This window comes from Phocoena phocoena, chromosome 14, assembly GCF_963924675.1.
Source record: "Phocoena phocoena chromosome 14, mPhoPho1.1, whole genome shotgun sequence".
Lineage (NCBI taxonomy): Eukaryota > Metazoa > Chordata > Mammalia > Artiodactyla > Phocoenidae > Phocoena > Phocoena phocoena.
This window is the reverse complement of record NC_089232.1, coordinates 71,050,025-71,077,318: the sequence shown is the minus strand read 5'-3', so window position 1 is coordinate 71,077,318 and position 27,294 is coordinate 71,050,025. Positions and strand designations below refer to the sequence as shown.

Here is a 27,294-nt window from a genome sequence, read left to right as displayed (position 1 = left end):
TCAGCAACTGTTACCTTATGAGATAATGGAAGATGGATTGTTTTTTCCTGCTTTCCCAAAGTCACAGTCCATGATATCAGCTACCAATAGGTGTATGGAGAAGTGTTCCATTGGTCTAAAGCTGACTCTTTTTCTGAACTTTCCTGATGAACTGTTGCATAGGACTTGCTGCCTATCATTAATTCTGTTTCTGGCAGATAATTCTTGATATTATTGAGTAATTTCAATTGCTAATTGGTTCTTGAGGATGTCAGGATGGTGGATTTTTAAATTCTCAAAAAGATTAAGGCGTTAATAACATACTTGAAACAAAACCTTAAAAAGATTACAAAATAACAGGAAGATTAAAAATAAATAAAATATTAGAAATAGTATCATAGTATTTGATTCCAAAGAAATTAATAGGTTGAGCACACATTTAATATTGTTCCCACCCCAAACCATAGTTTAGTTAAACAACAACCAAAATAAAGTCAACAAGGGTTGTTGTTGTTGTTTTTAGTCATAAATCAAGAGATGTAGGGAAATGGGAGAAAATACAGCAAAATTTTCGAGGCTGGAAAACAGCTAGAATAGTGAACAATCTTATTAAACCTAAGAAAACTGTGTTTTAAGTGGAGGAAGCTAAGGACCAATTGAATTTGTACTGGTGACTCTTCAAAGGGCCCAGGCAGTGGTAGTATTGTGTACTTCTGGAAGTGGAGGCGAAGAAAGGAAGGGGATTAAAATAAGGAGGATTATTTAAAAGCTAAGAAACAGATGCCTGGGTCTCGTCTATTCTTTGCCACTGTACTACTGCACTGCTCCCATCTTGACAGATGGGAGACTTGAAGTTTATTCTCTAGCTTAAAACAGAGGACTAGTGAACACCAGGCACACTGAAGGGGGAGGGGGATTAGATGAGCACTGGCATTTTGAATGCTGAGAACTCTTGCTCTCATCTCCATTACTGGCTTCCCAAACTGAGTCCTTTATCCTCCAGGCAGGAAACAGGAAGAATCTTCTGTGAAGAATCTGACCATCCCAAGGAGAAAAACCTAAGGTCAAAAAGGAACTGTACTCTAGTTGGTAAAATTGTTTCTTACAGGGGTACAGGTTAACAATTCTGAAACTACTTTATATGTATACAGGTATTGAACTAATAAGTAACTAAGTGGTAGATAATGGGAACCAGGTTTCTCATATCAGTATTTGTGCCCTAACAGAGGGCCTGGCCAGATTGCCGTATAGTGAACGTCACAGTCAGTAGCCCCATGTACATGATTAGAGCTTTCAGTAAACTTTTTATATCCAAACAACTAAATAAATACCATCAGGCATCTAAGGAAAGCATCTACTATGACTAGCAGGAATGAAAATAAACAAATAGAAAATACAAACAACTTGGAGAAAATAGACTATGCAGCCGAGAAAATTTTATGTATATGCACACATACATATATGTACACATCCAGCTGTATATAGATGTACATATATGCATATACCATATATACACATACATACATATCATATGTGTGTGTATAAAACAGCTGCAGAAAGTTGGGATGCTACATCTGTAAAGCAGAAATAGGGTATTTTAGAAAGAACATTCGGAGAATGAAGAATTCTTATAAATTAAGAATATATAGCAGAAAAAAAACTCAATAGAGGTTTGGGTAATGAGTTGAGGACAATTTTTTAGAAAGTAAAGCAAAGAGGCAAAGAAATGGTAAACAGATTATAAAAGAAAATAAAAAGAAGGGTCTAGGAGGGTCAACTTCCTATTATTAGGAGTTCCAAAGAGAGAACAGAATAAATGAAGGGAAAGAAAAGAATAGATAGTATAATCCAAGAAAATTTCCCAGAACTGAGACAAAGTACCTATTGAGTACCCAGTATAATGGATGAAAAGAGACTAACACCAGTTGAAATAATAGGATATCCAAATAGCCAGCTGTGTTGCTCAGTCTCTATAATATTCAGGGAAATGCAAATTGAAATGAGATCCCATTTTCATCTGTTAGACTGGTTAAAAAATAAAGTCTGACAATATCAAGTGTTGGAAAGAATATGGGTACAAATGGTTCTCTTACACACTGCTAGTGGGAATGTGAAACAATCATTTGGGCAATCAATTTGACAAATGGTGAGTAGAGCAGAAGATATGCAAATACTACAACTCAGAAATTCCACTTCTGGATATTACCATTAGAAATTCTTGCACATGTGCATATGAAAATATGAAAGAGAAGCCATGTACAAGAACACTCATTGAGGCATTATTTATAATAATGAAAATTTAGACAACTTAAATACATGAATGACTGGGCTGAGATGTGGTATATTCACATGTACATATGAATGAAACACACACACACCTCAGCAGGGATAGAGCTCCAAAACAATATAATGCATGAAATCAGCAAAATGCAGAATATGTACAGTTTAAACATGTATATTTTAAAGCATAAAACATCAGTGTACATTGTTTATGGATGGATATTAAAAAATTGACCAGAGGATATATACTGAATTCATGATGATGGTTATCTCTATCAAAAGGCGGCGGAGTGAAAAGAGTGGGCTGTGTGAGTGTGGGGCCTTTTGATTTATTGGTAATACTTCATTTCTTTAAAAAGAAAATAAATATATCAAAAATGTTTACTGTTACTACTTATTGGTAGTAGATCCATAGATACTCCTTTGTCCTGTTTCTCTATATATTTTAAAATTCTGACCCTGTACCTCTGCCTAACTCCAAAATAACAAAGGAGGAATGTTTGATAGATTTCCTTTTTTACTCTTTCTATGTAAGTGCTATAGGTACTCTTCTTTCACCTTGCTTCCTCGTCTGATTCTTAAATCAGATTGAATATAAGAGGTTAATAAACTGAATAATTTAATAAATTAAAGGAATTGAGGTGCTGCATTAGCCAGCATTTGTGCCAGAACTGGAAGCAGATAATGAAGACAGAAAGGCCTTACCCATGAGGAGAGAATTGGAACAAGTAATGGGAAGCCTCCAGGCATGAGGATCTCCTAGGAGTTTGTACCATCCATATGAGGTCTCCTGCTTTGGGTTCCTGGAGGTGAGGGGGTGTGAGAAAAGACTTAAAATACTGAGCTCTGGATAGCACAGATAATACATAATAAATACTAGGAGATATATTTTAAGAATAGTGCGCTTACTGATCTCATAATGCCAAACATCAGATCATCAGCACTGCTTTCTTTTTCTCCCTATTTCTTCGTATTCCTCCTGTCTTCTTTGGTTCTCTGTGTATCACCTGTCTCTTGATTTTCTTTTTTTTTTTTTTTTTTTTTTTTTTTGCGGTACGCGGGCCTCTCACTGTTGTGGCCTCTCCCGCTGCGGAGCAGAGGTTCCGGATGTGCAGGCTCAGCGGCCATGGCTCACGGACCCAGCTGCTCCGCGGCATGTGGGATCTTCCCGGACCGGGGCACGAACCCATGTCCCCTGCATTGGCAGGCAGACTCTCAACCACTGCGCCACCAGGGAAGCCCCATATTTTTCACTTCTCATTGTCTACATATCTTTTTGGAATACGGATTTATCTTGTGCTTTTCTGTCTTCATGCAGTCCCTGAGTGACTATTTTCAGCCTCCCCCTCAGCATCATTCCTGTATTCCCGTTTGGCCTTGAATCATCAGGACCCCCTAAATCATTAGCAGGATCCATCTGGCTTCAGTTACTGCCTGACTTTGAAAAAGTACCTGTAAAAACTCTTAGGTTTTATAGAAGAGAGTGGCATTATTTCACAAAGATTATACCTGTAGCCTTAACTACACAAATGATTTTTGAGTAGTGCTCTTCCTTGAAAGTCAGAAAATGACAGAACCTGGGTTTGTGGTTGACTAAATGAACAATGCCATCTTTGCCATAGTCAGTTACTACTTACCAATTCTTAAGCAAATTTACCTAGGAACAAATTCAAAGATATAGTGCTTCACAGATGAAAGAACACAAAGTATTAATTAGGAGGAATCTTATCACCCAAGAAATGTCTTAGGGACTTCAGTTGATTACAAATGCAAATAAACTAGATATTATACAGTGAGAACAACCCAACTAAATATAATGTAAGTTGGGCTAACCTAACTATAAATTCCTTTCTTTGATAGTTTAACCTATGTCATTATGAAGAGCTAGTCCAAGTTTTTTTTGAGTTTTTAAATTGTGCGTTTAAATCAAGGAAAAAGGGAAAGAAAATCTTGAAAATACAAAAAGCACTCTGTTTAATTTAGAGGGACTATAATAGGTAAGCACTTTTGGATCCAGGTCATAGGATCATCCAATTTTCTAACATTAGATAGACATGCCACTTTAATGCGGAATTCAGCATTGGGGGGAATCATGATGTAGAGAAAACGTAGTCTTTATTTTAAAAGGAAAAACCTAAAACAAGCATCAGAAAACCCACATTATAAATATATTATAAAATAAAATAAAAAAGATTTATATTCATTGATTGTAAAATGCACTAGATATGTAAAAAGTAAACCACTAATTTTATTTTTGAGTATTATATGAATTAATTTGGGGGAGAATTTACATCTTAATGCTATTGAGTCTCAGTGAACCCATGAAAATATTCAGTCACTCTTTTTTTTTAGTCTTTTTTAATTTCAGAAATGTTTTATAATTTTAAGTGTATAGGTCTTACCTATATTTTGTTAAATTAATTCCTAAGTATTTTATGTTTTTTGATGCTATTATAAATTGTTTTGCACTTCCAATTGTTTACCGTGGTTATATAGAAACACAGTTGATTTTTGTATACTCACCTTGTGTCTTACAGCTTTGTCAAATCACTTATTAATTCTAGTAATCATTTTTCAGATTCCTTAGATTTATGTACTGACATTTTTTAATTGAATAAAGACAATTTTAGTTCTTCCTTTCTAAGCTTCCTTCTGTTTGTTTTTCTTGACTTATTGCACTGAGTAGGACCTCCAGTACATCTATTACAATAATGAAGAGAAGTGGTTAGAGTGAACATTCTTGCCTTGTTCCCAATATTAGGAGAATTCCCAGTATTTCACCATTGTACAGAATACTAGCTGTAGGTTTTTCATGGATCCTCCTTATCAGATTGAAGGAGTTACCTTTAATTTTTAGCTTGCTGAGAATTTTATCATGAATGGGTGCTGAATTTTGTCAGATGTTTTTCTGTACCTATTGAGATATTTATATGCTTTTTATTCTGTTAATGGCGTATCATCCTTATATATTGCTGGATTTAATTTGCTATTTTGTGTCTACATTCATGAAACTGATTTTCTTTTCTAGTAATATCTTTGGCAAGTTTGGTATTAGGGTTTTGCTGGCCTAGTAAAACAATTGGGGTGTATCTGCCTTTTATTTTCTGGAAAGTGTGCACAATTGTTATTATTACTTCTTTAAATGTTTCATAGAACCCACCAGTGAAGCCATCTAGGCCTGGAGTATTGTTTTGTTTTAATTACAAATTAATTTCTTTAGTAGATAACATTTTGTTCATTTTTGTGGTTTTAATAATTTATATTTTTCAAGGAATTTTTCACTTCATCGCAGTTACTGAATTGATTTGCATTATGTGGTTTAGAACATTATATTTGTAGGACATGAAGTGATAGCTGTCCATTTCTGACATTGGTAATTTGTGTTGTCTTTCATTTTTCTTGATCATTCTTGCTCAAGTATTAATCATTTTTTTATCTTTTCAAAAAGTCAACTTTTGATTTTAATTTTTTTCAGTTGTCCAGTCTTCATATTGGGTATTGTTTTGACTTCAAGTTCACCGACTTGTTTTTGTGCCATCTCAAATCTTCTATTAAGCTTGTCCAGTGAATTTTAAAATTTCCATGTTGAACTAGTTCTTGAATTTTCATTTACTTCTATTTTATAGTTTCCATTTGCTACAAGTATTTCTCATCTGTTCACTTATTATTATAACATCCTGATCATACTCATAATAACTGCTTTAACATCATTATCAGTTAATTTCAACTAATCATCTTATGGTTCCTATTGACCCCCCCCTTTTTTTTCCTGATCTTGAGTTACAATTTCTAGCTTATTTGCATGTTTAGTAATTTTTTATTGTATACTGGGTATTGTAGATAATATTGTGGATTATCTTTTTCTGAAGAGTATTGATTTTTGTTCTAGTAGACAACTAAATGACTGGCTGGTAAATATACACTTACTGTACAATCCAGTTGCATTTATGGATGTCTGTTTGTTTATTTACTTATTTATTTGGTTGCATCGGGTCTTAGTTGCGGCACACAGGCTTTCTAGTTGTGGCACTCGGGCTCCAGAGCGCGCAGGCTCAGTAGTTGCGGTGCAACTAGTAGTTGCCCTGCAGCATGTGGGATCTTAGTTCCCTGACTAAGGATCAAATCTGTGTTCCCTGAATAAGAAGGGGGGTTCTTTACCACTGGACCACCAGGGAAGTCCCCATTTCTGGGTGTTTATCCTAGAGACATGAAAACTTATATTCACACAGAAACCTGTACACAAATATTTATAGCAGCTTTATTCATAATAGCCCCAAATTGAAAACAACCCAAACGTACTTCAACAGGGAATGGTGAAAAAGAAACTGTGGTACCTTCAAACCATGGAGCAATAAAAAGCAACAAACTATTTGTATATGCAACATGTTGGATGGATCTCAAGGGCATTATACTGAGTGAAAAAAGCCAGTACAAAATGTTTCCATACTATTTGATTCAATCTTTGTAATATTCTCAAAGTGACAAAATTATAAAAATAGAGGGCAGATAAGTAGTTGCTAGGAGTTAAGAAGAAGGGAGTGAGGAGTGTATGATTATAAACAGCAAAAGGGAATCTCATTTGTGGTATGGTTATATAGGGGTATTTGGATCAACCAAGGATTTGAGGAAAATTTGCATACAGAATTAAGGTCCCCCACCCCCTTACTGTACTGCCCTTCCTACCATGGTTTTCTCCTCCTATTATCTAGCATCCTGTCAGCTCTGAACTACATTCTCTAATGCCTCAAGCCAGTGAGACAGTGGTTTTCTCCCTTAGGTCTAGCCTCCCAGTAGTACTTAAGGGGTATACTGGGAAGAGTTCTCTTAAGGGAAAGTCTTATAAGTATAGATCTTATTCAGTATGATTCCTTTCTTTCAGTGATCAAATTCCCTATGTTTCTGCCTGCTTTTAGTCACTTTTCAGTGTCTTTGAGTAATTTTTATTTTGTCCAGAGTTAATCATCATTATCTGTGGGCAAGTTAGTCCAATACAAGATAGTTCATCTTTACTGGAACCAGAGCTCAATGAATTTTATTTTTAGGTATTAGGAATATAAAATTTTTGTAAACTTTTTCAATAAAAAATTTGAAAGTTAAGTATCATAGTAACTTTAATACATAGTGAGAAGTATTACAGAAATGAAAGAAGGAATTAAATGCAAACTGAAAACATTAAAAATCAGAATTTATAGGTAAAAAGAAAGATAAACATACAAATGCAGCCAGAAAAATATTTTAAAAGACATATAAATGGACCTGTCAGGAGATTAAGGGCAGAATGCAATTATGTATTTCTCAAGCAGCAGTCTTAAATAAGAATATATATTCAGGTACCAGAAGGACTTCAGTTGTAAAATCAGATCTCCATCCATTGTCTTTTGGAAGTGTTTTTCCATTTGGCCTGAAAAGTTGTATTTTCTTTTTTTTAACCGAGCATTTCTGACCTTTATTATTTCTTAGAGAATAAAATGACAGTCTAACCTCCCTTCTGCTTTTATTTTTTTCTTCTCCTTTGTTTTAGTTGTTTGCATAATTGGCCTTAGAAGAGGTAAGAGTGAAGAGACTTGAGCCATCTCTGGAAAATACCTTTCCCCCATTCCATTGGAAGCTACTCTCTGGAGCACCAGATTTGACCATATATGTTCTGAGGACTCACTATGAACAAAGAAGTCTCCCAGGTAGGAATTGTAGCTCTGTTTTTAAAGAGCTTTGTTTCTGCAAAAGTATGGTGTGAAAATGATTACTTGTTGACTCTTATTTTTTATGGAAATATGTCTTTGATCTGAGAAGCTTCAAGGTTATTCTAAAATATGTGCTGACATTCCTAAATGAAGATGTTAGAAAAGTTATAGATGATACTTTGTAAACCACTGTAATGCACATTGAAATTAATACTGGTTCAGATCAGTATCTCACTATGAAACCCTCAAGTCCTTACTGAATTAAAAATGGCAGCACACACTACTATATATAAAATAGATAACTAATAAGAACTTGCCGTATTGCACAGGGAACTCTACTCGATACTCTGTAATGGCCTATATGGGAAAAGAATCTAAAAAACAAAAAAGAATGTATATATGTATATGTATAACTGATTCACTTTGCTGTACACCTAAAACTAACAACATTGTAAATCAACTATATTCCAATATAAAAATTTTTTTAAATGGCAGGGGAAAAACTTTACTGAACCATCCACAGATTTGGTCTATACATTTTTTTTTAAACATCTTTATTGCAGTATAATTGCTTTACAATGGTGTGTTAGTTTCTGCTTTATAACAAAGTGATTCAACTATACATATACATATATCCCCATATCTCCATTTCTATTATAATCCAGTCATTAAATCTATTTACATCTAGCATCCATTCTGTACATTTGAGCAGTTTTACATTGTTGTTTTCTAAGAGTTTGTGAGCTAACTGAAGGAATAGAACTAGTGTATCCATGAACATGACAGTGGTCATAGCAGCCTACAGTGAGAAAAATAAACATGCACCAAGCCGAGACTAGAAAGTTGAAGAGTAATCAGAAACTGGTAAACCAAGTAAGGGGAAGACTTCCAGCAGGAAGTTTTAATTGAATTATAACATATATAAATAAAAATCATAAATTTTAAGGGTATAACTCTTTTAATTAATTTTACTTCTGGCTGCGTTGGGTCTTTGTTGCTGCACGCGGGCTTTCTCTAGTTGCAGGGAGCAGGGACTACTCTTTGTTATGGTGCACGTGCTTCTCATCGCGGTGGCTTCTCTTGTTGTGGAGCACTGACTCTAGGTGTGTGGGCTTCAGTAGTTGTGGCACAAGGGCTCAATAGTTGTGGCTCGCATGCTCTAGAGTGCAGGCTCAGTAGTTGTGGCACATGGACTTAGTTGCTCCACGGCATGTGGGATCTTCCCGGACCAGGGCTCGAACCCGTGTCCCCTGTATTAGCAGGCAGATTCTTAACCACTGTGCCACCAGGGAAGCCCTAAGGGTATAACTCTTGAGTTATCATGTACTGAATGTATTTGTGTAAATGCCATCCAGGTTAAGAAGTAGAACAATATCAGTATCCCAGTAAACCCCCCTCATCTCTGACTCATTGCACACCCACCCACTTTTAAAAAAAAAATAAATTTATTTATTTATTTATTTTTAGCTGTGTTGGGTCTTTGTTGCTGCGCCCAGGCTTTCTCTACTTGCAGCAAGTGGGGGCTACTCTTCGTTGCAGAGCACGGGCTCTAGAATATATATGCAGGCTTCAGTAGCTGTGGCACGTGGGCCCAGTAGCTGTGGCTTGCAGGCTCTAGAGTGCAGGCCTAGTAGTTGTGGCACACGGGCTTAGTTGCTCCACAGCATATGGGATCTTCCCGGACCAGGGCTCAAGCCCCTGTGCCCTGCATTGGCAGGTGGATTCTTAACCACTGAGCCACCAGGGAAGCCCACCCACCCACTTTTAAAGGAGGAGACAGTTGTCACCCTGGAGGGTGATCGCTGTCAATTTGGAGGGTGGGGTTTAGCAATCATAGAAGTTAAAGGCAATTAAATTTGGTTGGCTGACAACCAATGCCTATGTTTGGAATAAATAATGAATTTGGGAAACGGAGGCAAGACTATGAATTGGCAGAGAACTTTAAAGCAAGGACTGGTGGTGCAGCATGATTTGAGAAGATACTCATTTGATCCTACTACCTCTCTCTTTAAAACCTCATTGGTTTCCGGAACGAACATGCTCCAGATTTATGGCTTTTATTAACTGGTGATACATTGTATTTATTAACTTAAATTTTCTGTTGTTTGAAATCAGACTGTTGATTCTCAATAAGGAGAGAGAAGTTAATAAGCATTCTGATTATTAAGAAAAAAGTTTTGCAGAGTAGGATATATTATAATTAAGAGAAATTTTAGTCATGTAGGAGAGTCCTCTCTTTAAGAGTTTTTAGACAGAAATGTTCATACCTCGACTTTATGAAAGAGAAAGGGAGAGAAAATAGAATAATCTAGTGATTGAACTCTGGGCTGGGTGTCTTTTTCTTTAACTCATTGTTCAGTGAGTGACTCTGAGAAAGTCATGTTTTCTTCATGTCACAATGAAAGTTTTTATCTTTTATATTTCTCCTTAACATTTATTCAGACCAACTTTAAACATACCAAATAGCTGCAAGATTTGTAGATTGCACACCTATGTGCCCATTGCCCAGTTTCACCAGTTGTAAACATTTTGTTACATTTGCTTTCTCTCTCTGTATGTATTTACTACTACTTCTCCTGCCCCTCCCCCTCCATCACCACTATGATGATGATGAATCACAGTTGAGAGTAAGTTGTAGACATTTATGATCTTTTACTCCTAATGTCTCCTACTTAACCACAATATAATAATCAAATTCAGGAAGCTTAACATTTTCATTATTATTATCTAATATATGGTCTATATTACAGTTTAGTCAGTTGTCTAATCCAGAATCATACATTGCATAATTGTCACATCTCTTTGGTTCCTTTAACCTGGAATAGTTTACACCTTTTTTTCTTTGTCTTCCATGATATTGACATTTTGAAAAAGTATAGGCCAGCTGTTTTGTACAGTGGCACTCATTTTGAGCTTGTCTGTCTCCATCTATGTTCCTTTCTAAAGAGACTATGATATGGGACTTTGGAGATTCATGGTTTTGTTACTGAGAATCTTATCCGGTAGAGTGAAGCCCATGAAGATTTTTTTCAGGAGAAAGTCTGTTAAAACATGGTAGGATCCCAAAATTCCAGAAGGTAGATTCCTAAAGATGATTTGGATGTTATTGAAAGGAATTTTATGTATGTGTGCCTATGTATACATATAATCTTAGAATCCAAGATTTATAAACTTTTGGACAAATTAAAGGCAGAACTTTAGATTTTGAAGGAATAGTACATTTACATTTTAAGGTGAATCACATCTTATAAGAAATAATTGGTTTTATTTGTAATGACCATAGAAGATAAGTCAGGATAAGGTATATGATTAATTTTATTTATTTCTATGTGATGTTTGGGTGAAGAGTTAGAAAGATTCTCTGTTCATGTGTTTGAGAACTTTGTAAATAACTACCCAGGATTTTTAGATGTGGTATAACTTAATGTCAACTTTTCTGAAGACTTTCCTAATGAAGAAGCATTTTAGTGTAGAGGTAAAAGCAAAATTTAGACTCTGTTGTTGACTTTTCTACTCATCAGTATGTAAGGTTAGGTTATATAGGTTAGTTATATAAGTTAAAACATAGCCAGATTCTGGAACCAAATTACCTAAGAATTGGTAATTTGATTTCTACTTCTGCTACTTAAGATGTTGGGCAGATTAAGTAACCTCTCTGTGCCTTGGTTTCCTCATCTCTAAAATGGATTATAATACTACATACCTCATATCTTATGAGTAAATGAATTAGTAAGGTTTATAAGTAAATACTATGTTAGATGCTTAGAATGGCACATAGTAAATCCTATAAAAGTGTTAGTCATCATCATTGTCATCATCAGCCCATAGGTTCTCTATTAGTAAGATAAAACCATTGAACTCAGTCAGTGATTCTGTAAAGTGGAGATAATAATAATACACACTTCATAGGGCAGTTGTGAGGAATCAATGAGTTCATATATGTGAGATACATAAACACACAATATATATTATTACATTGTCATATCCTTTAATTGAATACATATTAATGGGCCTACGTTTTTCTGTGAACCTTTTTATTATTTTGTTTCTCTCAAATTCTTTTTTACTACTAACTTTATACTGTAAAAGTGGAAATAGGCAGGACAGGCATTTTGTATGTGCTAAGTAGTCTATAGTCAAAAAGTCGAGAAGCACTGTATGAGATGACAATTGCTAGGGTCCCTCTTCTGAAATTTTATAAGTCTGAGTCTCCAGTTTAAAATTTATAAGCATGATTTTCATAGTTATTATTTTATTGAGAACACTGGAAAGTGAAATTTAAGTTTCACTTGTTTAGAGTTAGTCTTTAGCTGGGTATTACACTGGAAGGGGTATAGCTAGATAAATTAGTATTTTATTGAGGAGATACTGATGCTGTTTAACCAGCTATTCACCTGAGATGCTTGGGGATTTTTTTTTTTTTTCATTTTTTCAATGGGTATCAATAAAGTTTTTACCAAATATAAATGAATCAAGTAAGATGACTTAGGTTTAAAGCTGGGCTTTTAAAAATGCATCTCCTTTCTGTAAATGTGAGCAATGAAGATTGTAGCTAGAGTTGTATTGTGAATTAATTTATGTCCCTTCCCCTCCTGCTGGGGAGATGATCCTGAAATTAACTGAAGGTTTAACTTGACTCGATCATTTGCTAATGCCCTCAAAATACAACTCCATTATTTTGGCAGATTATTTTGACCCATGCAGCTCTATTATTTTGGTATTACTGCCACCTTATAACTTTAGAAATCAAATTTCAATATGATTTTTTTTTCTTTTGTTGGTTTATATATGTACATTTAACTCTGTATTTTAAAGTGAGTTTCTGAAATGTTTGAGAAAAATTGAACCACTTCTGATCAGGGGCTTAATTCTTTATTTTAGATATTGGAGTAATTTTATATAGTAAATGTGGTTATTTGGTCTTGGATAATCATCTGTGGATTATCTATGTCTAATGTTGATCTTCAGTCTCGTCTGGCCCCCGCTTTAGCTGTTTCTCTGCTCATTAGTATCTAAATCTGTGAAAGAGGGTGAAGTTCGTGGAAAAAGACAGAGATTGACATTTTTGTCTCTATGTCCATCATTTTCTTTTTTTAAGGCTGTTACCTTTTTGCTAGATTACTATAAACTGTTCTCTGTGAACATGCAAGTAAATATCAAATACTTATTTTGTTGTTTATAGTTAAAGATAGCTATAGTCAGGAAGACTGATTTTAATCTTTTTTTTAATACCAACATATTTTTCACGTTAGAACAATGTAGAACTGATTTTTGGAAGACATGTACAGTATATCTACAATAACCCAATGTCATTTTAAAATAACTGGAATCATCTAGCTTTGTAGATTTATAAGGAAATGTTGAGGATATTTTTGCCAAACTGTTTTAATACAATAGCTGCCATAAACATGTTTCATATGCTGACTGTTTTTCCTAAATAGGAGTATTTTAACAAGGCAAATGCATATATGTGTATTTCTTACCTTAAAAAATTAAATTTTAAATAAAGTCAATATGAGGAATTTAAACTTTGGGGTTTAAAACTTATTTGGTTTTCTTCTTCCTATATATTTGCTAATAGAAAAGAAAGAATACTTTTTAACCCTTTTTCCAAATTATTCTTTCCATTTAGAAAAAAATAATGCAGAAAAAAGAAGCATTGTCTCTTGATCTGTAGAATAAACTTTTAGTAGTAAACATAAATTTATTAAATACATTGTTTCAAATATTATATACTTTTAGAAGTTAAGTTGCCAAGTCCTCGATAATGTCTTTATTATTAGTGTAATAAATTTAAAAGAGTTTGCACAGGATTTTCTTTTACAAAAAGCACTTTAAAAAAATCTCATATTTTATAGAATCAATGAAATAAGATAAAATGACGTCTGTTTTTAAGAACTCATTGCTTTGAATCTGTTTCTTTGCTTTTGCTTTTTATTCCTGGCCATAACAGTTAAGATATGGACATGTTTATTGCAGAGGCTTATGTGGCAGGGACTCTTCTCTGGGCCAGGGATAACCACGATCTGAGTTTTGGTTCCTGCTTTGTGGGTTCAGAGAGAATTTTTGCTTCCAGATGTTTAAGGAAATCCTTGTTCAGTCATTAGCTCTAAAATATCTGTTTTTTGGGCTTCCCTGGTGGTGCAGTGGTTAAGAATCCGCCTGCCAATGCAGGGGACACGGGTTCGAGCCCTGGTCTGGGAAGATTTCACGTGCTGTGGAGCAACTAAGCCCGTGCGACACAACTACTGAGCCTGTGTGCCACAACTACTGGGGCCCACACGCCTAGATCCCGTGCTCCGCAACAAGATAAGCCACCACAGTGAGGAGCCTGTGCACCACAACGAAGAGCAGCCCCCGCTCACCGCAACTAGAGAAAGCCCACGCGCAGCAATGAAGACCCAACGCAGCCAAAAATAAATAAATAAAAAATAATAAAATATTTTTAAAAATAAAATAAATAGAATAAAATATGTTTTTTAACAAAAAAATTGGAGGCATACAAAGAAACAGAAAAAGTATGGCCCATACACAGGAAAGATAGCAGTCAGTAGAAACTGTCTTAAGAAGCCCAGATGTTGTACTTACTAAACAAAGATGAAATAGTAGATGAGTTGGATTTCATCAAAATTAAGAACTCTTGTTCATCAGAAGTTACTATAAAGAAAGTGAAAAGATAATCCACAGAATGGGAGAAAATATTTGCAAATCATATATCTGATAAGGATCTAGACATGAATATAAAGAACTCTTATGACTTACCAATAAAAAACAGAAAATACCAATTTTCGATGAGGATGTGGAAAAATTGGAACACTTGTACATTTGATGGTGAGAATTTAAGATGGTGCAGCCACTGTGGAAGACAGTTTGGCAATTCCTCAAAAATTTAGAGAGTTACAGTATGACCTAGTAGTTTCATACCCAAGAGAATTGAAACAGGTTCATACAAAAATTTGCACATAAATGTTCATAGCAGCATTGTTGTTAAATAGCCCCAGTAATGGGAAACCTAAGTGGCCATCATTTGATGAATACATAAACAAAATGTGGTATATCCAAACAATGGGAAATTATTTAACCATAAAAAGGGCAATAGAAATCCTAAAGTCCCCATCCTTTCTTATCACATGAGAAAGAATTCAACTGTCACTGAAGTGAAAAGACAAAATTGAAAACTTTTTTTTAGAGAACCCTAGGTGTCGGACTCCAGTCTGAGAAACATCCTTTATGGCAGTTACCCAGTGCAGGAGCTCTTTATTTGTCACGATTTTTCCTGTGTGATATTATCAACTTGGGGAGGTTTAACTCTCAGAGTGTCCCTCTCATGTCTGTGCTTCTCTGTGCTAATTGCTTGCTAGCATTTTCAAGTATATTATTAGAGTTGTTTATTAACTAACTGTTACTTATTTTTCAAATGATGCAGTCCTCAGCCAAATCTGGGAGGTGAGTGACAAATTTCTTATGTAGAAATCTATAATTCAACTGAAATATAAAGCACTGACCTATTTCTTCAGCCCAACCTATTTGGTTTAGTCTGGTCCATTTGAACAGAGGTAGATGTGGTTTCTAGTTCCAAAAACTGCTCTCTAGAGAGTGCATGAGATTGTGTATAACTTAGCAACTCTTTTTAAATCAACAGCATACTTTTACTTAGAAACCTAACCTCTTTTTTTTAAAGGTGATATGTAAATTGGCTTCCTGAAACCAACATTTCTTTTCTTAATGAACCTTGTTTAAGTTCCCTTACTGCCAAATATAAAGCCATTCCACAAATAGAATAGCTGTAAAAGTTTTCACTCATCAGAGGTTTTGCATTCCACTATCTGTTTATTGTGTTTTGTAAATAGAAAGCAGGTAATACCAGAATCATATCATCAGCAAATTGTTGGTGACTTTCTCATAGCTTCTTACTATTGGCTCTTATTTTGGTAAGCCAGATATTGAATTGCTGTTGAATTGTTGTCTGATGTCTCCTCAACCCCAGAATTTCAGATAAATTTAGCAGATGTCAGTCTTCAACCAGTAGTCTGACTTAGCATAGTCTGGGGAATCTCATTTGAAATCCAGATTTATTTGTTGCTCAAAATTATCCAAACTGTGAGATTGTATTGCTTATGTTTACAGTTGTGTAAATGCAACATATTTTTGTGTCTCTATCGTACTGTGAAATATAGTAGGAGGTTTTTCCAAAATAGATCTTAACCTTTTCAGAATTAGAAGAGATGTTCTCAAATTTCTAGACCAAGAAGGTGGTGGTGGTTTTTTTTTTTCCATTGAAAACAGGAGAACAAGGATTTAAAGAAAACTCAATTTCTCAATTTTAGAAAAGAATTCCAAAACATTTTGAAAGATTCCGGAAAATACTTAATTATAAAAAACCTTAAATATTATTTAAAAAATTTAAATGTCATATTAGTAAAATAACTTAATCACTTAATTTATCACCTATTTTAGCTTCTATATCTTTTAGACATTATGTTACATATTGGATATACAATGAAAAGATCTAGTAACTGTTTTTGAGTTCACAATCTAGAAGAGGAGACAAACAAGAGAATTATAATTTTATAGCATATTATCATAAGAAATATATGCCCAGCAGTATTTTGAGAGCCAATAGAATTCAGATGGGTAAGTTCTTAGATAGGTGTAACCTAATGTCTTAGGAGGCAGGGAAGACTGGCAGCTAAGTAAAGCTGAGCATTAAGTAGGAGTTAGTTAACTCTTTTCTTTTGGATTTTAGCGAACTCTAAAGTCTTATCTTTCGTTTTCTTTCCTGTTCATCATTTTCTTCTCTCTTTTATTTCTACTTTTGTTGAAAAATTTAGCATTGATGCTTCTTTATTATTATGAATTTATCACATAATTTCATTTTTTGTTTTAATAAACTTTGAAATATATTTATATTTTATTTCTAAGTAAAAATAAAATTAAGTGGCTTCTTTACTTCTGTGGTATCTGGTTAATCTCGTTTATGTTTCTATGACTCTCCATAGGAGAAGAAAGTAGCAGTCTTACTCATTATAGTAATATATCACTTAGCTGATTTTTCTAGTTTTGTATTTGAGAATGGATGCTAACAAAGCCATTGTTGGGTCTTTCAACATCTTTTTGGTTGTGGTGGCAAGTCTGGCATATTGACCTTTGCATTGAGGCTGTCCACCTTAAATTGTAATTATTTTCCTTGTCATATAGAGCCTTCCTCTCCCCCTGACAAGAGGTTTAATAAATGTTTTTCTATGATGACATTAATCCATAGTGCAGTTCATCTCATTTATGTGTCAGTAATAGAAATCTGGTCTTTTCCGACCACAACGCCATGAGACTAGATATCAATTACAGGAAAAGATCTTTAAAAAATACAAACACATGGAGGCTAAACAATACACTACTTAATAATGAAGTGATCACTGAAGAAATCAAAGAGGAAATAAAAAAATACCTAGAAACAAATGACAATGGAGACACAACGACCCAAAACCTATGGGATGCAGCAAAAGCAGTTCTAAGGGGGAAGTTTATAGCAATACAAGCCCACCTTAAGAAGCAGGAAACATCTCGAATAAACAACCTAACCTTGCACCTCAAGCAATTAGAGAAAGAAGAACAAAAAAACCCCAAAGCTAGCAGAAGGAAAGAAATCATAAAAATCAGATCAGAAATAAATGAAAAAGAAATGAAGGAAACAATAGCAAAGATCAATAAAACTAAAAGCTGGTTCTTTGAGAAGATAAACAAAATAGATAAACCACTAGCCAGACTCATCAAGAAAAAAAGGGAGAAGACTCAAATCAATAGAATTAGAAATGAAAAAGGAGAAGTAACAACTGACACTGCAGAAATAAAAAAAATCATGAGAGATTACTACAAGCAACTCTATGCCAATAAAATGGACAATCTGGAAGAAATGGACAAATTCTTAGAAATGCACAACCTGCCAAGACTGAATCAGGAAGAAATAGAAAATATGAACAGACCAATCACAAGCACTGAAATTGAAACTGTGATTAAAAACCTTCCAACAAACAAAAGCCCAGGACCAGATGGCTTCACAGGTGAATTCTATCAAACGTTTAGAGAAGAGCTAACACCTATCCTTCTCAAACTTTTCCAAAATATAGCAGAGGGAGGAACACTCCCAAATTCCTTCTACGAAGCCACCATCACCTTGATACCAAAACCAGACAAGGATGTCACAAAGAAAGAAAACTACAGGCCGATATCACTGATGAACATAGATGCAAAAATCCTCAACAAAATACTAGCAAACAGAATCCAACAGCACATTAAAAGGATCATACACCATGATCAAGTGGGGTTTATTCCAGGAATGCAAGGATTCTTCAATATATGCAAATCTATCAATGTGATAAACCACATTAACAAATTGAAGGAGAAAAACCATATGATCATCTCAATAGCTGCAGAGAAAGCTTTTGACAAAATTCAACACCCATTTATGATAAAAACCCTCCAGAAAGTAGGCATAGAGGGAACTTTCCTAAACATAATAAAAGCCATATATGACAAGCCCACAGCAAACATCATCCTCAATGGTGAAAAACTGAAAGCATTTCCACTAAGATCAGGAACAAGACAAGGTTGCCCACTCTCACCACTCTTATTCAACATAGTTTTGGAAGTTTTAGCCACAGCAATCAGAGAAGAAAAGGAAATAAAAGGAATCCAAATCGGAAAAGAAGAAGTAAAGCTGTCACTGTTTGCAGATGACATGATACTATACATAGAGAATCCTAAAGATGCTACCAGAAAACTACTAGAGCTAATCAATGAATTTGGTAAAGTAGCAGGATACAAAATTAATGCACAGAAATCTCTGGCATTCCTATATACTAATGATGAAAAATCTGAAAGTGAAATCAAGAAAACACTCCCATTTACCATTGCAACAAAAAGAATAAAATATCTAGGAATAAACCTACCTAAGGATATGAAAGACCTGTATGCAGAAAATTATAAGACACTGATGAAAGAAATTAAAGATGATACAAATAGATGGAGAGATATACCATGTTCTTGGATGGGAAGAATCAACATTGTGAAAATGACTCTACTACCCAAAGCAATCTACAGATTCAATGCAATCCCTATCAAACTACCACTGGCATTTTTCACAGAACTAGAACAAAAAATTTCACAATTTGTATGGAAACACAAAAGACCCCGAATAGCCAAAGCAATCTTGAGAACGAAAAAAGGAGCTGGAGGAATAAGGCTCCCTGACTTCAGACTATATTACAAAGCAACAGTAATCAAGACAGTATGGTACTGGCACAAAAACAGAAAGATAGATCAGTGGAACAGGATAGAAAGCCCAGAGATAAACCCACGCACATATGGACACCTTATCTTTGATAAAGGAGGCAGGAATGTACAGTGGAGAAAGGACAGCCTCTTCAATAAATGGTGCTGGGAAAACTGGACAGGTACATGTAAAAGTATGAGATTAGATCACTCCCTAACACCATACACAAAAATAAGCTCAAAATGGATTAAAGACCTAAATGTAAGGCCAGAAACTTTCAAACTCTTAGAAGAAAACATAGGAAGAACACTCTATGACATAAATCACAGCAAGATCCTTTCTGACCCACCTCCTAGAGTAATGGAAATAAAAACAAAAATAAACAAATGGGACCTAATGAAACTTCAAAGCTTTTGCACAGCAAAGGAAACCATAACCAAGACCAAAAGACAACCCTCAGAATGGGAGAAAACATTTGCAAATGAAGCAACTGACAAAGGATTAATCTCCAAAATTTACAAGCAGCTCATGCAGCTCAATAACAAAAAAACAAACAACCCCATCCAAAAATGGGCAGAAGACCTAAATAGACATTTCTCCAAAGAAGATATACAGAATGCCAACAAACACATGAAAGAATGCTCAACATCATTAATCATTAGAGAAATGCAAATCAAAACTACAATGAGATATCATCTCACACCAGTCAGAATGGCCATCATCAAAAAATCTAGAAACAATAAATGCTGGAGAGGGTGTGGAGAAAAGGGGACACTCTTGCACTGCTGGTGGGAATGTGAATTGGTTCAGCCACTGTGGAGAACAGTATGGAGGTTCCTTAAAAAACTACAAATAGAATTACCATATGACCCAGCAATCCCACTACTTGGCATATACCCTGAGAAAACCAAAATTCAAAAAGAGTCATGTACCAAAATGTTCATTGCAGCTCTATTTACAATAGCCAGGACATGGAAACAACCTAAGCGCCCATCATCGGATGAATGGATAAAGAAGATGTGGCACATATACACAATGGAATATTACTCAGCCTTAAAAAGAAATGAAATTGAGCTATTTGTAATGAGATGGATAGACCTAGAGTCTGTCATACAGAGTGAAGTAAGTCAGAAAGAAAAAGACAAATACCGTATGCTAACACATATATATGGAATTTAAGGGAAAAAAATGTCATGAAGAACCTAGGGGTAAGATAGGAATAAAGACGCAGACCTACTGGAGAACGGACTTGAGGGTATGGGGAGCGGGAGGGGTGAGTTTTGACAGGGCGAGAGAGAGTCATGGACATATACACACTAACAAACGTAGTAAGGTAGATAGCTGGGGGGAAGCAGCCGCAAGGCACAGGGATATTAGCTCGGTGCTTTGTGACAGCCTGGAAGGGTGGGATGGGGAGAGTGGGAGGGAGGGAGACGCAAGAGGGAAGACATATGGGAACATATGTATATGTATAGCTGATTCGCTTTGTTGTGGAGCAGAAACTAACACACCATTGTAGAGCAATTATACCCCAATAAAGATGTTAAAAAAAAAAAAAAAAAAAAGAAATCTGGAACTTAAAAGCCCATCATGTTTCATACGTGTTGAATTTGAGGTGACGTGGGATATCCAAATGGAAATGTCCATTTGGCAGCTGGAAACTTATTTAGATGCCAAATTACTGAGATCAGAAAGATTGTGCTTATCGTTCATGGAGGAAGCCTTAGAATGAAAATCAGACCTTGTCATTCTTCTGTTCTTAATCCTCCAGTGATTGGCTAATTCACTCAGAGTAAAGCTAAAGTGTATGGCCCTTCCTCTGCCAGGAGCACTCTTCTTCCAGATGTCATTCTCTCTTCCTCACCTCCTTCAAGTCTTTGCTCATGTTTCACCTTGTCAGTGAGGCCCTTCCTAACTACTTTACTTAAAATTGCTGCCCCTCTCCTTCCACAAAACTAAGCCTCTGTTTTTGCCTTGTTTTCCTCCATAATACTTAGCACCTTCTAATATACTCTATACATTACTTTTTAATTTTGCTTCTCTCTCCCTCACAATAGAATGAAACTCTATGAGGACAGTGATTTTTTAATGTTTCATGCACAGTTGTACTCCCACTACCTAGAACAGAAGCTGGCATATAGTAGGAGCTCAATAAATACTTTTTGCTGGGTTAACTTGGGCTACCCACATTGAGATCAATTTAAAGTTTCTGACTCATGTTTACCTTTGCTGCGAAGATGGGATAGTATCAAGGATTTTATTTTTAAAGTCTTTCCTTAGTGTTGAAACTAAAATTAACATATATAATCTATATGTGTATATAGGGACTGTATGTAGTATATAATATATATAGTCTGTTTATATATTGTTTATATAGGTTGGGCTAAACTTGATTGGACAAACATTTAATCACTCATTCACCAAATTCTATAATGGACACACAATAGATGGGAACTGATGCAAACTTTGTATATTATGTTGAATGTTATCCTTTGGGCAGTGAGGATTTAGGGAAGGGTTTTAAGCAAGAGATTGACATGATCAAACATGTTTTTGATAGCCTACTTTGGTGGCTCAGGGAGACCACCATAAAAACTATGATGTTTTTAATAGTTTAGCAACAGGTGAGAGGAGACTATAAGAAAGGTGTGGATTTTGGAAATATTTAGGAAATAAAAATCGACACATCTTACTGTTTGCTTGCATGTGGAGTATGAGAGAAGAGGGTAAAATGACTCCAGTGTACCAACTGAGAGAAAAAAAATTGCGTGAGGAGGAGATGTTAAGTTCATTTGGAAAGATGAATTTGAAGTGCCTATGTGACCTCTGCATAGAGTTATCTGGCAAGGAGTGGGGTTATGTGTCTGAGGCCCAGGAGATCTGGCTAGAGATGGAGATTCAGAGTAATTGGTTTAGAGATTTTTTTTCTTTGAAACCATGTTGTGTGAGTGATATCACCGCAGAATAATGTATAGTATGAGGGGAAAGGAGGCATAGGACATTAGAACCATGAGGAAATCTAACCCCGAAGAATTGGGCAAAAAGTACTGAGAATAAGGAAAGTAGAAAAACACACTAATTCTATTAATCTCTCAGGCTGTGGCTTAAACATCACTTCTTCAGAGAAGCCTCAGTTGATCGCCCAATTAAAATTAGGTCTCCTCTATTGTTTTTCTCCATGAACCCTATTCTTTTCCTTTATGATTTTATCACTATAAGAAAATTACATATTAATTTTGTGTTTTATTTGTTTATGTCTCCCACTTCGTGAGGGCAGGAACCTCTATTTTGCGGTCTGTGATTTTGCTCAGCTCCTATCACAGTGCCTGAGACATGATAGATGCTTGATTTATTCGTTAAGTAAATGAAGGAAGCATAGGATCACAGAAGTCAATGGATGACAATGTTTTCAGAAGGAAACAGTTTCAGATGCTGCTCCAAGCAGTCCAATAAAATAATAGTAATAAGTTAGCATTTATTGAGCATTAATGAGTGAAGGAATGAAAAGTGTCCATTGTATTTATCGATGAGGAAGAACGGGATGAGTTATCCACTGAGTGAACACTACTCCCCTCATGGAGCTCTTAGTCTAAAGGGGAGAGAATAACAATAACCAACATTCTCTAGGAACCTGCAGTGCACTCGTTACATGCACTGTTCATTCAGTCCTCACAACAAATCTAAAGGTAGGTAAGTATAGTTATTATCCTTATGTTACAGATGAAGAAATAGGAGATTTAAGGAGATTAAGCACTTTGCCCAGGAACAGGCAGGTAATGATTAAGCAGGGCCTTTCTGACCCTAACGCCCATCTATATGTGTTTTAACCACCATGCTGCAGTAGGGAAATCAAGCTGATTCTTTATCAGGGAAGTGATATCTTGAAAATGCCATTTGAGCAGGAATGGTTTTGCTGCTGTTTATAGGACACATTAGAAGTGAGAGTGACTGGAATTGAGAAACAAGATAGAAGGATCTTGCAGGAATCTAGAATGAGGTATTTGCTTCCAAATAAGGATCATAACTGTATCTGAGAATGAAGAAGGAGGGGACACTGTAAGATCTCCTGTTAATGAAGAATTGACAGGACGTGGATATCGATACAAAATGAGGAGCAAAAGAGAAGAGTAAAAAATAATTGCGATCCTAGGAGTTGGAAATTTTCATGACCTGCACGTCTAATATGGAGAAATTAGAAATGTGCTTTTTTGGTTACATGGAATAATAAAGTCATGATTAGAGTTCTAGGTATTATTTTTATATTGAAAAGGGGATATGACAATCTTTGGTACTGAGAAAGAGCTGGAGACAGAGGAAGTTTTAGGACTAGAGAAAAAGGATCTATTTCAACATATTAAAGTCATGTGAGAAATTCTTATGGATCTCAACTTTACAAGCATGGCTGCTAACATGCAGCACTGTATTTATTTAATCATTTTAGAATTTAAGGAAAAGTTAAAGGTTTTTCCCATTTAACAAGAATTTCCTCTCCTTTTACAAGGGTAGATGGAATGGAAGAGAATGAGAGGTGTGTTGTTTGACATTAGTAAAATCTAAGTGGTAGTGATGAGTCTAAGGCCAGAGATAAGCTTCCAAGTTTCGTTAGAGATTCTGTAGAGAATAGTGGTTGATAGGGACAGATCAGGAGGGATCTTTAAGCACAGCCACTGACTGGCACAACATGTAAGAGAGAGACCTGGCTGGCATGCTAGGGGAAATGACTTTGTGTTCTCTGGCATCTATAACAAGATCCTAACGTAGACTAAACATTTGATCTTTGTCGCCTGACTGCATAAGCAAAAGGTTAGGAGTATGGAATTCAAAGTTGGTAAGTACAATACAAAATCCAAATCTAATCCATCGCTTTAATTTTAATCATATATGTATTATTTCTTTTCCTAGCAATATAAAATCCCAAACCTTATGAGTAAAAGTTGTTTTAAGTCCTTTTCAAAATAATCTAAAATAAATATAAAAAAGAATCTCTCAGGTACACAGTTTTTACATTTACATATGAAGTGGTTTTTTTCTCTTTAAAAAAATCTCATTGTCTATTTAATTATTCTAACAATATTTTCATCCTAATTGAGCTCTATGATTTTATGAAGGATGACTAATTTTATTTTACAGGTATAGAAAAGAAAGTGTAGAAACACTAAATAGCTGATGATTCCTGTGCTTTTATATAAATGTGGATGCTTTTATGATGGCTGTAATTATTCATTGAGAAACCACAGTATTTAGATATATTCTAACACAAGGGAGCTTCCTGTTCCCATAGAGTTGGAAAGTTCATTAGGGTAGATTTCTTATTGTTTTCCTTCCTTTTTAGGTGTGAAGTTTTTCAACATGAGTGGCCTTGGGGACAGTTCATCTGACCCTGCTAACCCAGACTCACATAAGAGAAAAGGATCGCCATGTGACACACTGGCATCAAGGTAGGAACACTCTTTTTCTTAGTCTGTTTCTGGCAGAGCTGCTTTATCATTTTCAGTCACTTTAGAGCTTTTGCTTCATCTACTCCAAGTTTACCAGCCTTCTCTGAGTCCCTCATACTTACCATGTTCTCTTCCTTCCCCAGGGCCTTTACACATGCTGCTCCCTCATCCAGCTTGCTCCCTCTAGATTTCCTGTAGTCAACACCTATGCATTCTCCAAATACCAGTTTACTCATTACTTTCTTTTTTTTTTTTTTAATTTATTTATTTTGGGCTGCATTGGGTCTTTATTGCTGCATGCAGGCTCTCTCTAGTTGCAGTGAGCGGGGGCTACTCTTTGTTGAGGTACGCAGGCTTCTCATTGTGGTGGCTTCCCTTGTTGCAGAGCATGGGCTCTAGGCGCACAGGCTTCAGTAGTTGTATCACGCGGGCTCAGTAGTTGTGGCTCGCGGGCTCTAGAGTGCAGGCTCAGTAGATGCGGCTCACGGGCTTAGTTGCTCCGTGGCATGTGGGATCTTCCCGGACTGGGGCTCGAGCCCTTGTCCCCTGCATTGGCAGGGGATTCTTAACCACTGTGCCACCAGGGAAGCCCTAGTCATTACTTTCTTAAAAGGAGCCTTCTCTTCCTTCCATTAACTATTAGGTCAAATCTCCCCTATTTGTATCTATTTTATATGTATTTTTTATAGCTATAATCTGTAATTTCAGGTTTTTATTAGTTTGTGTGCTTATTTCATGGGTTCCCTGGCTTCTCTACTACAGGCTAAGCTGCCATTTGGTAAGAACTTTGTCCTTACTCACCATTTTATCCCTAGTTCCTAGCACAATGTGTAACTTATATATAGTAAGGACACAGAAAATATTTGTCAAATGAATAAATGAATCCATTGTACATCTTTAACTGCTATTTCAGTATATTATGGTATTAGTGGAACAAAGAAAAAAATTATTAATATCAGGACTTTAAAGAATGAATATTTGTGGAATTAAATATTTATGTGTTAATAAGGAATGTGGTCATCAAATAGGCAAAAGAGAATTATTGCTAAGGAGACTCTAATAAATGCCAGATAGAGAAGGAACCTCAATCAGATCAAAACAGCAGCTTTCCTACCTGAGAGAAGAGTCGGAATTTTATTCCATTCACCTTCAAGGATCTGGAGCAAGGTTTCTCAGCCTCCACACTGTTGACATTGTGGGCAAGATAATACTGTGCTGTGGGAAGCTATCCTGTATATTGTAGGATGTTTGGTAGAATCCCTGGCTTCTACACACTAGATGCCAAATAGCATCTTTATATCAGTTATGATAACCAAAATGTCCTACCAGTTGTGATAACCAAAAATGGCTCCAGACATTGTCAAATATCCCTGGGGACAGGGAAAGCAATATGGCCCCCAGCTGATAATCATTGATGTAGCGCATAAAACGGCAGAAGACTCTTCTGTCATTGGATTACATGCTTTTTCTCATGGGGGGACAAAGAAAGAATTTTTACAGGAGAATGCCAGGGCTTCAGGTTGGGGAAAGAAAAGTGACTACTTCTCTTAATCAGTTCAGAAAACTGTTACTGAGCGATGATAACCTAAGTACTCATAATCATAGGTAAGTGTCCAGAAGCTAGGAGGAATGCTGATATCAAGATGCAATTCAGTTTGTGTTGTCAGAGTTAATGTTCTTGTCTATTTCTATATATGTCAGTCCTTCTTAATTTAAGAATAAATAGATAAAACTATTGTATTTTACTTTAAATTTTTATTTGGGGAAAATTTTTTAACCTATAAAAGAATAGAGACTAGGAAACGATGTATACCCACCACATATAAACCACGTATTTGCAGTTTTGTTTAAATAAAAGTAGTAAGATGATTAATGACAAAATTGATTTGTCTCTAATTCTTTCAATCTGTTTTTAATGATTATGCATATATAAGTATCTGAACAATATAGAATGTTTATTAAATTTATATATTACATAATACTATGTGTATTTTTCTACAGTATACTTTTCAGCATGGATCTTTAGACATAAAGATAACTAGATTTATTCAGTTCTGTTAACTTTTGATAAATATTGTATTACACGAATATACCATATTTGAGAAATCTGTTTCCCTACAGATAGACATTCCCTGTGGGTAAACAACCATTTTGTTACAAATTTTCATTCTTACAGCCAGCACTACAGTGAACATGAACATCCTCGTACACACCTCCTGTTTTATACGTAAGAGTTTCTTTAGGATCTGTGTACATTTTTATGTTAACTGGGTAATTATCACATTGTTCTTTAAATGATAAGCATTGAGAGTTCCTTTTTTCTTGTCTCCGCACTTTAACGTTTTGCCAATCTGATGGGTGTGGGGTTATAATTTTAAGTACGTTATAAGAATCAAGACTTTATCAGATTTCTAATTATAATTTATTTGAACTCTGGTGTAGTATGCCTGGTTAATTTACAACAAACTTATTTGAAAATTCAAATTTTCTATTTTAAGGAATTATTATTTGGAACACCTAATAATTTCAAATGCAACTAGTATATGTACTGTCTGCTTCTTTTTGATATCTAGTATTTATTTGAAATATTCAATGTATATACATCATTGAGGGAATACATCTGTGATGGCAGTCATTCTCTTTATGT

General features: G+C 35.3%; 1 protein-coding gene across 3 annotated transcripts in view; it reads left to right on the top strand.

Moving 5' to 3' along the window:
* Nucleotides 1–27,294, top strand: part of NCOA1 (nuclear receptor coactivator 1) — a 200,945-nt gene that overhangs the window by 71,964 nt on the left and 101,687 nt on the right. For 2 of the 3 annotated variants that reach the window (XM_065891298.1, XM_065891297.1), the window contains exons 1-2: nucleotides 7,933–7,937; nucleotides 24,542–24,647. In XM_065891298.1, the coding sequence (XP_065747370.1) occupies nucleotides 24,559–24,647 (89 nt within the window). In that variant the 5' untranslated portion in view covers nucleotides 7,933–7,937; nucleotides 24,542–24,558. Of the gene's footprint in view, nucleotides 1–7,780; nucleotides 7,938–24,541; nucleotides 24,648–27,294 lie in introns of those variants that run through there. The other variant, XM_065891296.1, reaches the window with a different exon arrangement.